At 50.6% G+C, this 13834-nt stretch overlaps 1 protein-coding gene across 17 annotated transcripts in view; it reads left to right on the forward strand.

Moving 5' to 3' along the window:
* The first annotated feature begins 1365 nt into the window (after positions 1-1365).
* The window catches only part of DOCK7 (dedicator of cytokinesis 7), a 91684-nt gene continuing 79215 nt past the window's right edge, over positions 1366-13834 (forward strand). For all 17 annotated transcript variants that reach the window (XR_013775297.1, XM_079313963.1, XM_079313964.1 and 14 more), the window contains exons 1-2: positions 1366-1514; positions 9643-9748. Coding sequence is in view for 16 of the 17 variants with exons in the window: in XM_079313963.1 (XP_079170089.1) it covers positions 1477-1514; positions 9643-9748 (144 nt within the window). In the remaining variant the exon portion in view is untranslated. The remainder of the gene's footprint in view (positions 1515-9642; positions 9749-13834) is intronic.

A 13834-nucleotide genomic window follows, 5' to 3' on the forward strand; every position in this document is an offset into this window, starting at 1 on the left:
CATCTTCTACCTACTCATCCCATTAGAATAACCCCCAAGCATGATGTGGTTGGAGACCCTGGTAGTAATGGCATGTTTGGATGGGAAGATGGATGGTGCAATCCTCCAACCATCTTCTGATGGGACAATTTTCAGCCTTTTTGAAAGAAAAGATGGGATGATATGGGGCAGGATTGACTGGGAGCCCAGTTTCGTCTGGCCAAGGGACCTGGCCATGCCCTGCAGACTCACAACACCCAGCAAGGTCTTATGCTGTGCCGGGAGGGTTAGGTTGGACATCAGGAAGAATTTCTTCATGGAATGGGTGGTCAGACATTGGCAGGGCTGCCCAGGGAGGTTTGGAGTCCCCACCCCTGGAGGTGGCACTCAGTGCTCTGGGCGGGTGACAAGGTGGGATCAGACACAAGCTGGACTCGGTGCCCCTGGAGGCTTTTCCACCCTCAGCAATCCCGGGATTCTGGTGCTCCCAAGGGTTGGCCTGGCAGCAGTTTTGGGCTGGGGAGTGATGCTGAGGAGCCTTTACCCCAAATCACCGGCGGGTCCCGTCAGTGCCGACAACAAGCCCGGCCACGCTGTTTTCACACGGGGATAGAGCGGCACCGCAAGGGGACGGGACAGGGCGGAAACCTGAGGCCAGTGGGGGCCACAACCCTGGGGATGGGGACAGGAACCGGGATGGGGACAGGAATAGGGACAACATTGGAAAAGGACGGGGATGGGGACAGGAATAGGGACACGGACAGGGATGGGGACAAAGATGGGGTCAGGAATAGGGACAGAGGACACGGACGGGGATGGGGACAGGAATAGGGACAGGGATGGGGACACGGACGGGGATGGGGGCAGGAATAGGGACACGGACAGGGATGGGGACAAAGATGGGGACAGGAATAGGGACAGAGGACACGGACGGGGATGGGGACAGGAATAGGGACAGGGATGGGGACACGGACGGGGATGGGGATGGGAACAGGGATGGGGACACGGACGGGGATGGGGACAGGAATAGGGACAGGGATGGGGACACGGACGGGGATGGGGACAGGAATAGGGACAGGGATGGGGACACGGACGGGGATGAGGACACGGACGGGGATGGGGATGGGAACAGGGATGGGGACACGGACGGGGATGGGGATGGGAACAGGGATGGGGACACGGACGGGGATGGGGACAGGAATAGGGACAGAGGACGGGGATGGGGACACGGACGGGGATGGGGACAGGAATAAGGACAGGGATGGGGACAGGAACAGGGATGGGGACACGGACGGGGATGGGGACAGGACCGGGCCGGCCGCGGTCACTCCCCGCCGTATATCTGCGAGGAGCGGCCCCCTGGCGGGAAGGGGGAGGAGGCGGCGGGCGCGGCGAGCGCCGGGGGTGGGAGCTGCGCCGCTCAAGTGCGCGGCTCGGCGGAGCATTACGGCGGCCGAGCGCTGCCCGGGCCGGCAGCGCGGAGCCCGCAGCGCGGCCATGGCCGAGCGCCGCGCCTTCGCCCAGAAGATCAGCAGGTACCGAGCGGGGCGGCCGCGCCGGCGGGGCGGCGGCACCGCGCCCGGGAGAACCGCGCCCGGCCGAGGGGCTCCGCCGCCGCCGCGCCCCGGGGGCGAGCGGGCCCGGCGCGGCCCCCGCGGCCCCCGCGCCCTGCCGGCCCCGGGGGGAAGCGGGCAGGGTCCGCCCGGCGCGGCCGCGGCCCCCCCCGGCCGGCACAAAGGGCCCGCAGCGGGGCCGAGCGCGGGGCCGCTGCCCCGGGGGAGCTGCCGCGGGGAGCGGGGGAGGGAGGGAGGAAAAGAGCCGTGGAATTCCGCTGCCGCGAACAAAGGCCGCCGGGCGGGCGCTCGGTGCAGCCCCTCTCCCGCACAATGGGCGGCTCGGCGCTTTCCTGCCGGCCCGGCCCTGCCCGGCCCCGCACCTGGGCGGGGAGCGCCCACCTCCTCCCGTGGGGAATGCGGAGACGCGGAGCTGCCTTCCTTCCAGCGCCTTCCCTTTGTGTGCGAGCGCGGCTGCATCGCCGAGCCACCGCTCCCTGGGCGGCGCGGGGCTCAGCATCCCTGCGATTCTCAAAGTTTGGTGATTTTTGAGAGAGGAGGATTTATAGAAATTTACCTGCCAGCAGCAGGTTTCTGCCTATTTACATTCCGTGTTAGGCATGTGGTTCCAGGTGGGAGCAGGTTTTCTGTTTGCGGTCTGACCATGGTACATTTCCTGCCTGTGACCGGCAGTGGAGTCACAGCCAGAACCATCAGAGCAGTTCAGGAGGCTGTGGACAGTAGCAGGAATCTCATTTCCGTGCCATGGAGTGAGAAAGTGTAGGTACAAATAGTTGCAGTTAGGGAAGCTGTGATGGAGAGGGGTCATGGACAAAGAAAGAGGTCAAAGGAAAAGGCTGGGTAGGAGGTGGAGGAGTGACATCAGTCCCACCCCACTCATGATCTGCAAACACGTGAAAACATTGCTGTTCTCTGCACGTTTTGATGTGCACCAGCCAGGGGTTAACGTGACAGATCAAGGAGTGGGGGGAGATGGATTTGCTGCCAGACCGTTTTTCCTGCTTCTTGACTGTAGTCATAGAAATAGTCACATGAGAGAGGAGTGCTGGAAGTCAGAGTGTCAGAGCTGTACAGCCCAGGCAGGAAGTTCAATATGATGGCCCTGGGGTGGCCACTGTGGTGCTCAGCATTCCTGCCTGGTTCACTGGGTTGTAGCACAGCTGTGCCACCTCTGTGCTCCTTTTGGGCCAATCTGATCCACTCTGTGTTTCTCAGTGTGTTTTTGGGCAGGTGTGGTCTTCAAACAGGTTGGGTTCACCTGTGCCTGTAGAAGGACCCAGGTGCTGTGCAGTGAGGTCAGGGCTGTTGCATCTCCAACTTTTTTACACTTGTAAGAATCTTAAGTTTTCTGTGGGGTTTCCCATGTTGTATTGTCATATTCTGAGAAATCTCAAATTCCTGGTTTGTGGTCTGCACATCCAGTGCTCATGAAGGCAAAAACCTGTGGGCAGCACGTTGCACCTGGGGATGCCCAGGCTGTGCTGTCCTTCCTTCTGCTGGGAATGTTGTGTTTTAGGGGATGAGAGCCTGGAGCAAGCAGTCCCAGAGCTGTGCTGGTGGCTGCTGGAAGCCCTCCCCAGTCCCATTGTTTCCAGAAGAATAGATCCCTCACATTTTCACACTCTGCCCTCCGGTTTGGCTGACTCATCGAGGTACACATAGCATTTGTCTTATTCACAGGAAGCAGCCATGCTGCTCTTGCTTTGCCTGTGTGCTTCTAATGGATGTCATTGAGATCCAAGACTAATTCCTTTAGTCCAGCTGCGAGTTTCTAAACTGCTTGTTACAGTAGAGGTAGAAAAACAAACATGGGATGGGCTGAGCTGTTTCTTGGAAAGCCCAGGGATTGTCCCACAGCTCTGATTTATTTACCTGCTGTGCTTTCTTCAGCCACTGCAGAATGCCAGTGCCATGCCCTGCCTGGTCTTGGCACCCAAATCTTTAAATGTTGGGCAGAGGTGATCAATAATTGCCCCAAAAGTTTCAAAATATCTTTTTGAGACTATGTTACAAGGTGTCTTCATGATTGTCCTACTGAGTTTTTGCAGGATGGATTTAAACTAGAATTTGTCCATCACAGGTGCTTAGTAATTCTTCTCATCTCCATCAGAAGAAACTCTTGAGTTAAACTTAGTATAATGACTTAATAATCCTTGAGATCTTGATGAAATTGTTAAATTTTAATTTTAAATCTATTGGTAGGAAATTTCTTATTAAACTGTAGTGCATCACACCCTCTTTAGCACAGATGCTGTTGCTTCCATCTCAGTGTGGGAGTAGAGGAACTTCAGTGCCACCTGTGTTTGGTGAACATTCCTTGTTGTGTTATTCCACTACATTTTTTGGATATTGCAGAGAAATAGAATGTGGAAACCCCTTCCACCAAATCTGAGTTCCTGGATGTCCCAGTAACTGGAGCATGTTGTATCCCAGCACTCCACTGTTTCCTGGAGCAGAGAAAAAGGTGTGCAGGCTTTTTAGAGTTCAAAAAAAGAGGAAGAAAACCCCTTTTAAACCTCACCCTGCAAAAACATGACAGGGATAGACTCAGGTAGCCTTTCCTGTGAGCCCCTGACTTTCTGTGCTCTGGGACCATCCTGAGGCTGGGTTATCTGGGGAATTCAGAGCTGCTGCTTTGGTCAGACCATTGCCATGGAAGTGTCTTTGCTTGGAAAGGGTTTTGATTTTCTTTTCCTGCTCCACAGTGGGAGAGGATCCCTGTGACTTGGAACAGCACAGTTGCCCTGCCCTCTGTTTTACAGTGCATTCCAGCCTCACACAAACCCCACAGGGTGATTTTTACTAGTGTTCTATATTCTTTTGCTGAGGATTTTCAGTTTTCTGTGCTCAGCTGTCAGTGGGATCCAGAAAAAACAGTTTTTACCTTGTGGGTGCAGCCCCTTCCCAGGTGCTCCCATGTGAATAGGCACCCCATGAGGTGCTGCTGTCTGGGGCTGGGGGTTCTTCAGCACTTGATCCTTCTCTCAGACACTCAGTGACTTGGAAATTCCCCATCATCCAAGGCTCTTACACTACATGGGATTCCTGGAGTAATCAGCTTGTCTATGGATTTGAATTGAGGGGAAAACACTTGTGTTCACTACATTCAGAGCATCTTATTTCTGCTGCAGCTCCCTTTACACTGATGGGGTGCTGTGAAAGGGGACTTGGGATTTGCATTTCTGTTCATTTAGAGCCCTTCCACACTCCCTAAATGGTGTGTCAGGGGGGCTGACAGCCTCCTTTGCCCAGCCCCAGGGTAAGGAGGGATGGTGTGAAACCTGCACCCACTGAAACCAACAGCAGAGCTGTCACTGGCTCCCAGGAGCACCAAACTGGGCCAGAAACGTGGTCACAGCAGAATATTCATCACAGTTTATTCTCTTCCCACATCCAGATGCCATTTACATTGTCAAAACACTGTCAGGGATAACTGAAAGGATTTTTAAGAGGAATTTCAGAGCATCTCTTTCCTGTTCTCTCCAGAAGTCCCACTGGCTGTCCCCGTGCAGCCTCTGTGGAGTCTCGTGTGGGTGTCAGCAGCACTTGGCAAGCCCAAGAAAATCCCTGCCTGCTTAAAGCAAGGGAGAAGGCAGGGACAAAACTTCATCTCTAGGGCTCTGCTGCAGAGCTGCTTCCCTGGCCAAGGCTTCCTTCTTTGGTTGGGTGTTTTTGGCTTGAGGTGTGGCTTTGCTGTCCTGCAGGATCCAGCCCTGTGGTGATTTCCAGTCAGGTGTCCTGGGAGCTCATTGCCTCCACTGCAGCCCAAGGGTGATGTTTCAGCCTCAATAATCAAAATATTAGCAGAAGAGCACCACAGGCAGCGTTGTGTGATGTTTTCTCTTTTAATCAATGGTGAGGAAAAAGGGAACATGTTGTTGCTCATCTGTGTTAATTTAAGAACCCACATGCACCCTGCAGCAGGCAGGATCAGGCTGGGCATTTCCTCTGCTGTAAATCAAACCCATCTCACTCCAAGGGGAAGGAGTTCACTCAGAAGGAAACAGGACCTGGGGTTTGGGAGGGAGGCTGGGTGCAGGCTGAGCTGGCAGGGTGGCTCCAGGCCAGAGCTCTGCCTGCATCCCTGGGGCAGTTCCCTCATCCAGCAGAGCTTCCCTGGTTGGTGACTCACACCTGGATGGGGCTGCAGGCAGGACAGCCCAGCTGGGGACAGAGGGGACAGAGGGCCAGCTCCTCTCTGCAGAGGTGACACACTCAGCCAGTGCCACTGGGCTTGGGGATTCACATCCAGGCACAGTGAGTGAGGATGCCTCCAGCCCGTGCTGGCTGAGCAGAGGGTGATGCTTTCCCTTGAAAAAGTAAATGATGGGTAAATGCAGTTTTCTCTCTCTGTGAGGCAGAACAAGCAGCAGGAGGAACAGTTCTGTCATTAGCAGGATGGGGAGAAGCAATTTGTGTTGCCCTTTCCCAGTGGAGAGGGCTGTGAAAAAGGGAAACTTGCTCACATCAGCCCAGGCTGTCCCTGAGCCACCTTTGCTGGGAAACAGGAGAGTTCCTAACCTTGCTTGGCATCACCAGGCAGATCTTGGGCAGTCTTTTTTTGGGAAGGCAAAAAGAAGAACTGATATTTCCAGTTCGCTGCTTAAGCTAAAAAAATGTTTAAAAAAAAAAAAAAAAAAAAAGGAACAGTTTTTGGGTTTGACCAGACAGGGCATATAGAAACAGAAATTATTTTTGTGTGTAGTAAAGAAGCCTGGGAGTGCAAACAAATGGTTTCATTTTGTTACTTGCAGCTCAGAGTACTTTGAGAATGACCAGTTTTGTTTTGCTTTAGGAGCCAGTTCCAAGGGGAATTTTTTTCCTCTTGTGTTTTTTTTTTTCTTTTTCTGTGTGAACCACATGCACACACAATAATTAACCAGTGAAGAAGGTCAGAAAGGAAGTGACTGGGGAAGATGTACTTTAAACATAGACATTCATGAGGCTGTGGGCTGTAATTAACTGGAGTGTTTGTCTGAGGTTCCCAGGTTATGTCTTGAATATTTGATAAGTTATTAAAGAGGCACTTTTTTATTTGTCCTTTCAGTTATCAAAGCTTTAATGGCTCTTCAGCTCTACCAAATTATTATTTTTTTTATATTTGGAGAATATTTATTTCTCTCTTCTTGATGGGGTTTGGTGCAACACCAGCATTGCTTTAGGTTAGAAATAGTGCTCAGGGCTCTAGTGTAACATGAACTGCTGGTCATGAACAGTTTGCCATGGACAAACAGCCCTTGGGAATGGAGGAGGAGGAGAAGGCAAGTGTGTTCATGGAGTGATGGAATGGTTTGGGTTGGAAGGGACCTTAAAGCTCATCCTGGGCTCAGGGACACCTTCCACTAGACCTGGTGTTATTTGTTTCAGGGAAACTGGGAGCCTCTGGGAGGAAGCAGCCCTAAAAGATGTCAGCTAAGATATTTTCTCCTAAGATATATTTCCTCTTCTCTAAGATATGTGGAAGTATGCACTTGGTTCTCCAAAGGTTCTACTCCTCCTCTGGAGTGAGTGATCAGGATGAAGCACATCTGCTGGAGGGTGTGATTCCAACTGGAACAACTCTGGAATAGCCATTGTCTGATCAAGGGAGCTCAGAGGCTGGAAGGGGCACCTGGCAGGCAGAAAGGAGTGGCAGAGGCTTCTTGAACCTGATCATGCTGCCACAAAGCCAGAGGGGTACAGATTACTCATAAATACAGCTGGAGATCAGGTTGCAGTAGGAGATGGTTTCCAAGTGTCAGAAGCAGGATGCTTTCTGCTGGGGAGGTGGTGTCCAAAACCTCTGAGGGTGCAGTGATACAGAAAGGAGCTGAGCTGTGGATTGGGCTGCAGGCTTGGAATGAATGCAGTAACTCCTGCACTCAGGAATTCTGAGGTTTAGACATGTCCATTTACATCATGTGGGAAGTTTTGATGGTGCTTGTGGGAGCTGGAGAGACAGGGATGCCTCAGACTTGAGAGAAATGCTGGTTTCCTGTGAGACCCACTGGAGGCTCAGTTCTGACTTGCTGTGGTTGTGCTTTGGGGGAATCCTCAGAGGCCAGTGAGGTTATCAATGGGGCAGCAGCAAGGCTGATCAGTGCCCCCCTTTTGTGGCAGCACATTCCTTCCCCTGTTGGAGCAGGAGATGCCTCAGGTTCCTGAGGATCCATGGGTTCAGCAGGAGCCAGGCATGGCTGTGTTCCACAGCTGAGGACAGGTTCCCTCCTCTGGCTGTACTTCCATCTGGAAACAATGATTCTTGAAAATGGGGAAAGGATTTTGGTTTTTCCTCTGTTGTGCTGGGCTCAGATTTTTCCTGCCAGGGTTTTCTCTGTGGCTCCTCAGGAGGGACACAGAGCACACTGAGCCTGTGTGCATCCTCAGGACACAGCTCCATGGTGTTTTCCATGCCAAGCAGCCACTTTAATCCATCCCAAATTTCCCTACAAAAGCCAGCAGCACGTGTGGTTTGCTCTCACCTGTGTCTGTGTGTGCACACGTGGTGGGAGCAGGAAGATGGCTTTTTCTGGATGTTCCCTGTGCCCAGCAGGACAGAAGCCACCCACCAGAAGTGAAAACATCAGCTCCTGTGGATAAAGGCAGACATGAAGGAAATGACTTCTTGCAGCCAGAATACATAAAACTTTAATTTTTTTCCCCTCCTGCAGTCTACTTTTTAAAAAAGACAAAATAATGCTTCCTCTAGCTAATCTTACATCCATCCTCTGGCCTGAGGAAACATCTGCTCTCCATGGTAGCCTCAATTGTCCCAGCCAGTTCCCTCTTAGAGTTCTTTTCCACTGACAGCTGTTGCCTCCAGCTGCAATCCCAAACCCAGGAGCCCATCCTGATGTCCAGGTTTAGCTCAGGACAGGTTTAACCATCTCCTTGGCAGGATTTTAGCAGCTCATGTGCTGTGCTGATAATCAGCACAGTCCCCCTGGTGAGATCAGGGCACTCTTAGCCATGAGGATGCTCAAAGGTCACTGATACAGAAAAAAATCATCCCTGTGCTTGTGCCTTCATGTGCCTTGTGGGCTGGTTAGTGTCTGCTTGGAGCTGGGGATTTGCTGTGGGAGCCAGAGCTGCCATCAGTGCTGTGATGTGGTGAATGACCCTTGGGGTGGGTTTGTCACTAATAAATTGGGTGTTGACTCCTGCAGAGCAGCATTTGTTTGGTGAGGTCCTGTGGGCCAGGGGTACTCAGCAGCTTTTCAGCTACACAGCTTTTTTCGTGGAAGGAATCTGGGTTTTGGTTTTGGAACAAAACCATTCCCACCCTACTCAGAGGCTTGGCTGTCCCTGCTGAGAGGAGCTGCAGCTTCCTGCTGGGATAGAGGCTGGAGAGCTGGGGATGGCTGTGGTGGGGCTGGACCTGTGGCTCTTGGTTCAGACAGCCCCTGGCCAGCAGCATCCCCTCTCTGTTGAGTCCTTCCTTCCCCCTCCAGGTGGCTTTAACACCTGTTGTGTTTTCAGCCTTACCAAAGACAATGTGGCTCTTCAGCCAAAATGGAAAACCATGGAGGAATGGAGGGGCTGCTCTGTGCTTTCCATTCCTGGTGAGAAAATTACCCAGTGGTGGAATTTCTCTCTGGCAGAGACCCAAGGCTCTGTGCCAGCATTTCCTCTGCTTGTCACCTTTACCTTTCCTACGTGGGAAGGGAAACACCTTTTTGTTCTGACCCAGTCATTTGTTTCCTGGTCCTTTGTCTGACTGTGATTGCAAACCCCAAAAATAGGCAGAGGGATGAAAATGCAGAGTACAGGAGCAGCTGTGTGACCAGGAGCTGCTGAAGGGTGAGAAGAGCTTTCCTAGGAAGAAGTTAATTTGTGCTCAGGGGTCACGTGCATTTTATTGCCACAGATGTGCACAGAAGAGCAGTTCACAAAAGGGAGAAAAACAAATAATTATTGCTGTTAAAAATGTGTATATTCAGCCTTGTGAGAGCTGTGTGAGTCCTGGGAGCTCATGGTGCAGGATCCATTCCCAGCACTGGTGACAGCCCTGCTGCAGCAGCAGCCTCTGGATCCCTTCCAGCAGCACAGGGAGTGTGTCTGATCCACACCCTGCCCTGTCCCAGGTAACTGTGTCCCTGTGTCGTTGCAGGACCGTGGCAGCTGAGGTCAGGAAGCAGATCTCAGGCCAGTATGGAGGCTCCCCACAGCTCCTCAAGAACCTCACCATCGGCGGCAGCGTCTCTCACCACACCACTGTAAGTGCCTGGAGCAGGCTGGCTCAGGGTGCTGCCCTTGGCCATCTCACCCCCTGGGAGCAAACTGCACTGCTGGAGGTTATTGATGGAGCAGCTCTGGTAACACCAAGGGCAAGACTCCATGCTAAACCCACTAATTTTGGGGGTTTCTGTGTTGCAAATCGGTTGGTGTGGCTGGGAATCTGTGTTTCTGCACAGGAGCTGTCTTTACCAGATATTCATTGATATATCCCCAAACAGCCTGGGGTGGGCATTAAATTCCATGTGTGTGTGATTCTCTGCATGGAGAGCTCTTTGCAAGCTCCTGTACTTTAGATTGCTGTTTTCCTGCCCTTGTCACTTTTGAGAGCAGAACCAGAGCAAACCCTCTACTCTTCTGAAGTATTTTAAATATTATTGTGCAAGCTGAGTGTGGCTATTTCTCAGGAATGTGTATTTACTTACAAGTTTACAGCTCACTTTGAAGAGCTGCATTGTCACAATCACCCTTTCTGAAGTCAAACTTCCTTGCATGGCCTACCAGTAACCTTCCAGATTTATTGTGGTAAACATTTCAAGAGTGCAGCAAACTTTTTCAGGCTGGAAATGTTTTGTTTGGGGTCTCACTTCAGGGTCACAGCAGTTCCTTTTGCTGTAGTCAGCTTGGAAAACAAATATTAGAGCATCTTGTTTTCTTCAGAGAGGGGTGGTTAGGTCAGGCAGGGCTGGAAATGTGCCCTGAATTTGATAGTCTGTGCAAGTGTTGTGAGTTTACAAGAGTTGTTCTCTTTGGAGTGAGGCCCTGTAGTGTTCCCTCAGTTCCTGGGACTGTTGGAATGAGTTCATGGGAATTCCCTGTGCCTCATGTCCAATGTAACCTGTTAAAACTTCCCCCTTGGAGCACAAAGGTGTCCTCAGAGCTGAGTGCCACCTCAAAGGGGATCTCCAGGCTGACCTCTGGCTCAGAGCAGTGACTTCTCTGCAGGCACAGACTTCATCTCTGAGGAGATCTGGCTGTGCCAGAGGCACTGGGGATGGAATTCCTGGCAACTCCTGTCATTTCCCAGGAGCACAGCAGAGCAGAAAGCTGATCTGTCAGCCCAGCCTGGTGGGGACTGAGGAGGGTTAATGAGAGGAGGGTTAATGAGAGGAGGGTTAATGAGAGCTGCTGCCCAGGCTAATGCCTCACCTCAGTGGCTCTGCTGGGCTGTGCAGTGATAATGCAAAGCCCTGACTTGGCAGTTCTGGCTGGTCTTTTGCATAATCCAGCATTAGAACAGGGAGGGTCCCTGCTATTAGGTGGTGTGTGGAGCACTCAGGGTCAGTGCTGCACTTCCCTGCAGCACTGCTCAGCTGAGCAATGCACTCCCATTGCACTCCACAGGAGCTGCTGTGCCTCCCTTGGCTCACCTGTGGCTTCATCTTGGAAGGAGTTGGCTCAATTGTCTTTCTGCTCCCATAAAGTGAAATGTCTTCTGTGAACCTTCCAGGCTGCTCCTCACCCAGCCATGTTTTTGATCAGTTTTTCCTTGTATCACCTCTTTTCACTCTGAATTGTCTATTTTCATTTTTTCTCCCATTCCTAAGGTTTTTCCATTCTGCCACCAACCAAGTGTTTGTGCTCCAAGCTTCAGTCCTGTTGATCTTCACATGTAATTTTTGATACAGGATCAGACTTGCTGCTCGTGGTATTATCAGTAGCTCTCATTACCCTGTTGCCCTGCTGTTTGCTGATAAATATATGCAAGAATCTATAAAAATGCTGGAAAAGGTCATGCAGGCTGGAAGCAGGCTCTGAGCTTTTCCCATCACACTGCATTGTGATGGCTGCTGTGATAAGCTCCCAGTTTGTCACATTAAATTGGGTGCTGAGCAGAGATGCTCTGCAGAAGCCTGATTAACACGGGGTGATGGTTTGTAGGAGATAGTCTGCAGGAAAAGTCTATTTAGTTAAGTCATGAGTCTGTATCCTGAGGCTGCATAATACAACAGAGGTTTGCTTGTCTGAATTTTGGGTTAATTTCTCTCCCTGAGGCACCCGTCAGGATCTGCTGTGCCTGCCTGGCCTGGTTTGATAATCAGCATTATGCAGAGGGAAGGCATTGCTGTGTGAAGCTGTGTTTGCTCTGGAAAAGTTCAGTTCTGTGCAGTCACACAGGTTTAAAAGCCTAAAGTAGGACATGTAGAGTGGGAGTGAATAGGAAATTCCTACTAAAATGTGATTGAGTTTCTGTGTCCCCACTGTGGCAGCTGGTTGGGATTTTGGGGCTCCAGCCTGCCAGAGTTCAAGAATTATTTGTGCTCTCAGCACAGGGTGGGATTGTTGGGGCTGTCAGTGCAGGGCCAGGAGCTGGACTGGATGATCCCTGTAGGTCCCTTCCATCTCAGGGTATTCCATGGTTCTGTGACTCCAGACTGTGCAGATCTGGTTTTTCATGCCCACCCTGCTCACTGTGGTGAAATTCTGGTCCAGAGAAGCTCAGCACTGATTCTCTGATGGTTGCCAACAGCAGCTGCTTGTGATGGTTGGTCTGAGAGTCCTGTCAGTCTGATGGAGAGATTTTTATGGAGAAATGGAGTTTCTGTGAATGAAGAGCCTTTTGGCCTTTTGTTTCTTGTCAGCTGGAGCCATGCAGGGATGTTCCCCACTCCACAGACTTGCCCGTGGTTGAACTTGGGATAAATGCAAAAACCTGTCAGCTGAATTTTAGCAAGTCTCTTCCCTTTTGCCTCACAAGCAGCAGACAAAATGCTGCCAGAACTGTTTCTAATTTGGTAGCTGGTAGAGCTGGGGAGAAGACACTGCTTTCAAATGAGTTTATTATTGTCAGCCTCCACCCTTGTGCCACTTTGGGAGCAGCTGATTTTAATTGCACATTCCTCAAAGCCCAGCCACAGGTCCAATGCCCTGAGAGGCTTTTCCTGTGTCACCCAAGGTGCCAGGCTGGGCTCCTGGCAGCATGCACTCCCTTTTTTTATTTATTTATTTTTATTTTTATTAGCTTTTTTATTTTTGCAACCCACACCAGAAGGCCCTGACAGTTTGTTGTTGGGAAATAGGAGCTGTGAGTGAGTTCCAAGAAGGAGGGTTTGTTTTTCTGGAGTTATTTTTGCAGGTCTCTCCAAGCCCACTGCTGAATGGAGAGTGCTTTTGCACCTGGGTGTGCTCTGGGTTGGAATCCATGGCTGTGCTCACCCAGAGGTTCAGAATTCCCTGCTGGCAGCTGGAGCTCCTCACCACCAACCCAGGGGTGAAAGCAGAGCCTGCACTTCCTCTGGGAGAATTCCCCAGCATCTTCACCATGGGGAATTTGCTCTCTTTGATGAACCAGGCTGTTTACTGTGGGCCATTATAATCCCTCCTGACTAACCACCTTCTTTTCTTCCCAAATTTGTTTGTTTCTGTGGAGCAGCTCCTTGTGCTCAGTTAACTCTGTCTACTGAAAGTAAAGATTTATAAAATATTGGGCATTTTTTTTCACTTTTGAGTGCCAAGGATAAAAATTGAAATGTTTTTTGGTTGTTGTCCAAAACTTGATTTTTTTTTTTCTCCGAGAAAAAATTCTCTTAATTTTTACAAGCATTTTCAGGTCTCTTTTTTTCCCTCTTCTTTACATCTTTAGAGCTATATTTTAATGATTTGACATAGCTCTTAGAGCAATGATCTGGTTGACAAAATGATGTTCAGTCAAAGTTTGGGCATGGATGATCTTGGAGAACTTTGCCAACCTTAATGATTCTGTGATTTAATTAGAAGAGCAGCTTTTTACTAAACTTGCAAATAAGCAGATTGATTGTACATTCAGTTGTTTTACAGAAATATCACAACTTTTTCCAAGGGGTTGGGGGTAGTTTTTCCTGCCTGTTGATATATGTTACAGCAGAGATGATTGTTAGTATGTAAAGGAAAACTATTATAAGATATACTAATTAGTCTGGGAAGAAAGGGGTCTGGATTCTTGGATGTGATGTGATCTGACCATGTCTGCTCTCAGCACTTCATTTTCTCCTGTAAAATGAAGGTGCTGACATTTACATATCTTTGTGAAGCACTGCTGGCTTTATGGGCATTATCTGGGCTAATTGAGGCTTTGTCTTGGATTTATT

Source organism: Erithacus rubecula, assembly GCF_903797595.1.
Source record: "Erithacus rubecula genome assembly, chromosome: 10".
NCBI lineage: Eukaryota > Metazoa > Chordata > Aves > Passeriformes > Muscicapidae > Erithacus > Erithacus rubecula.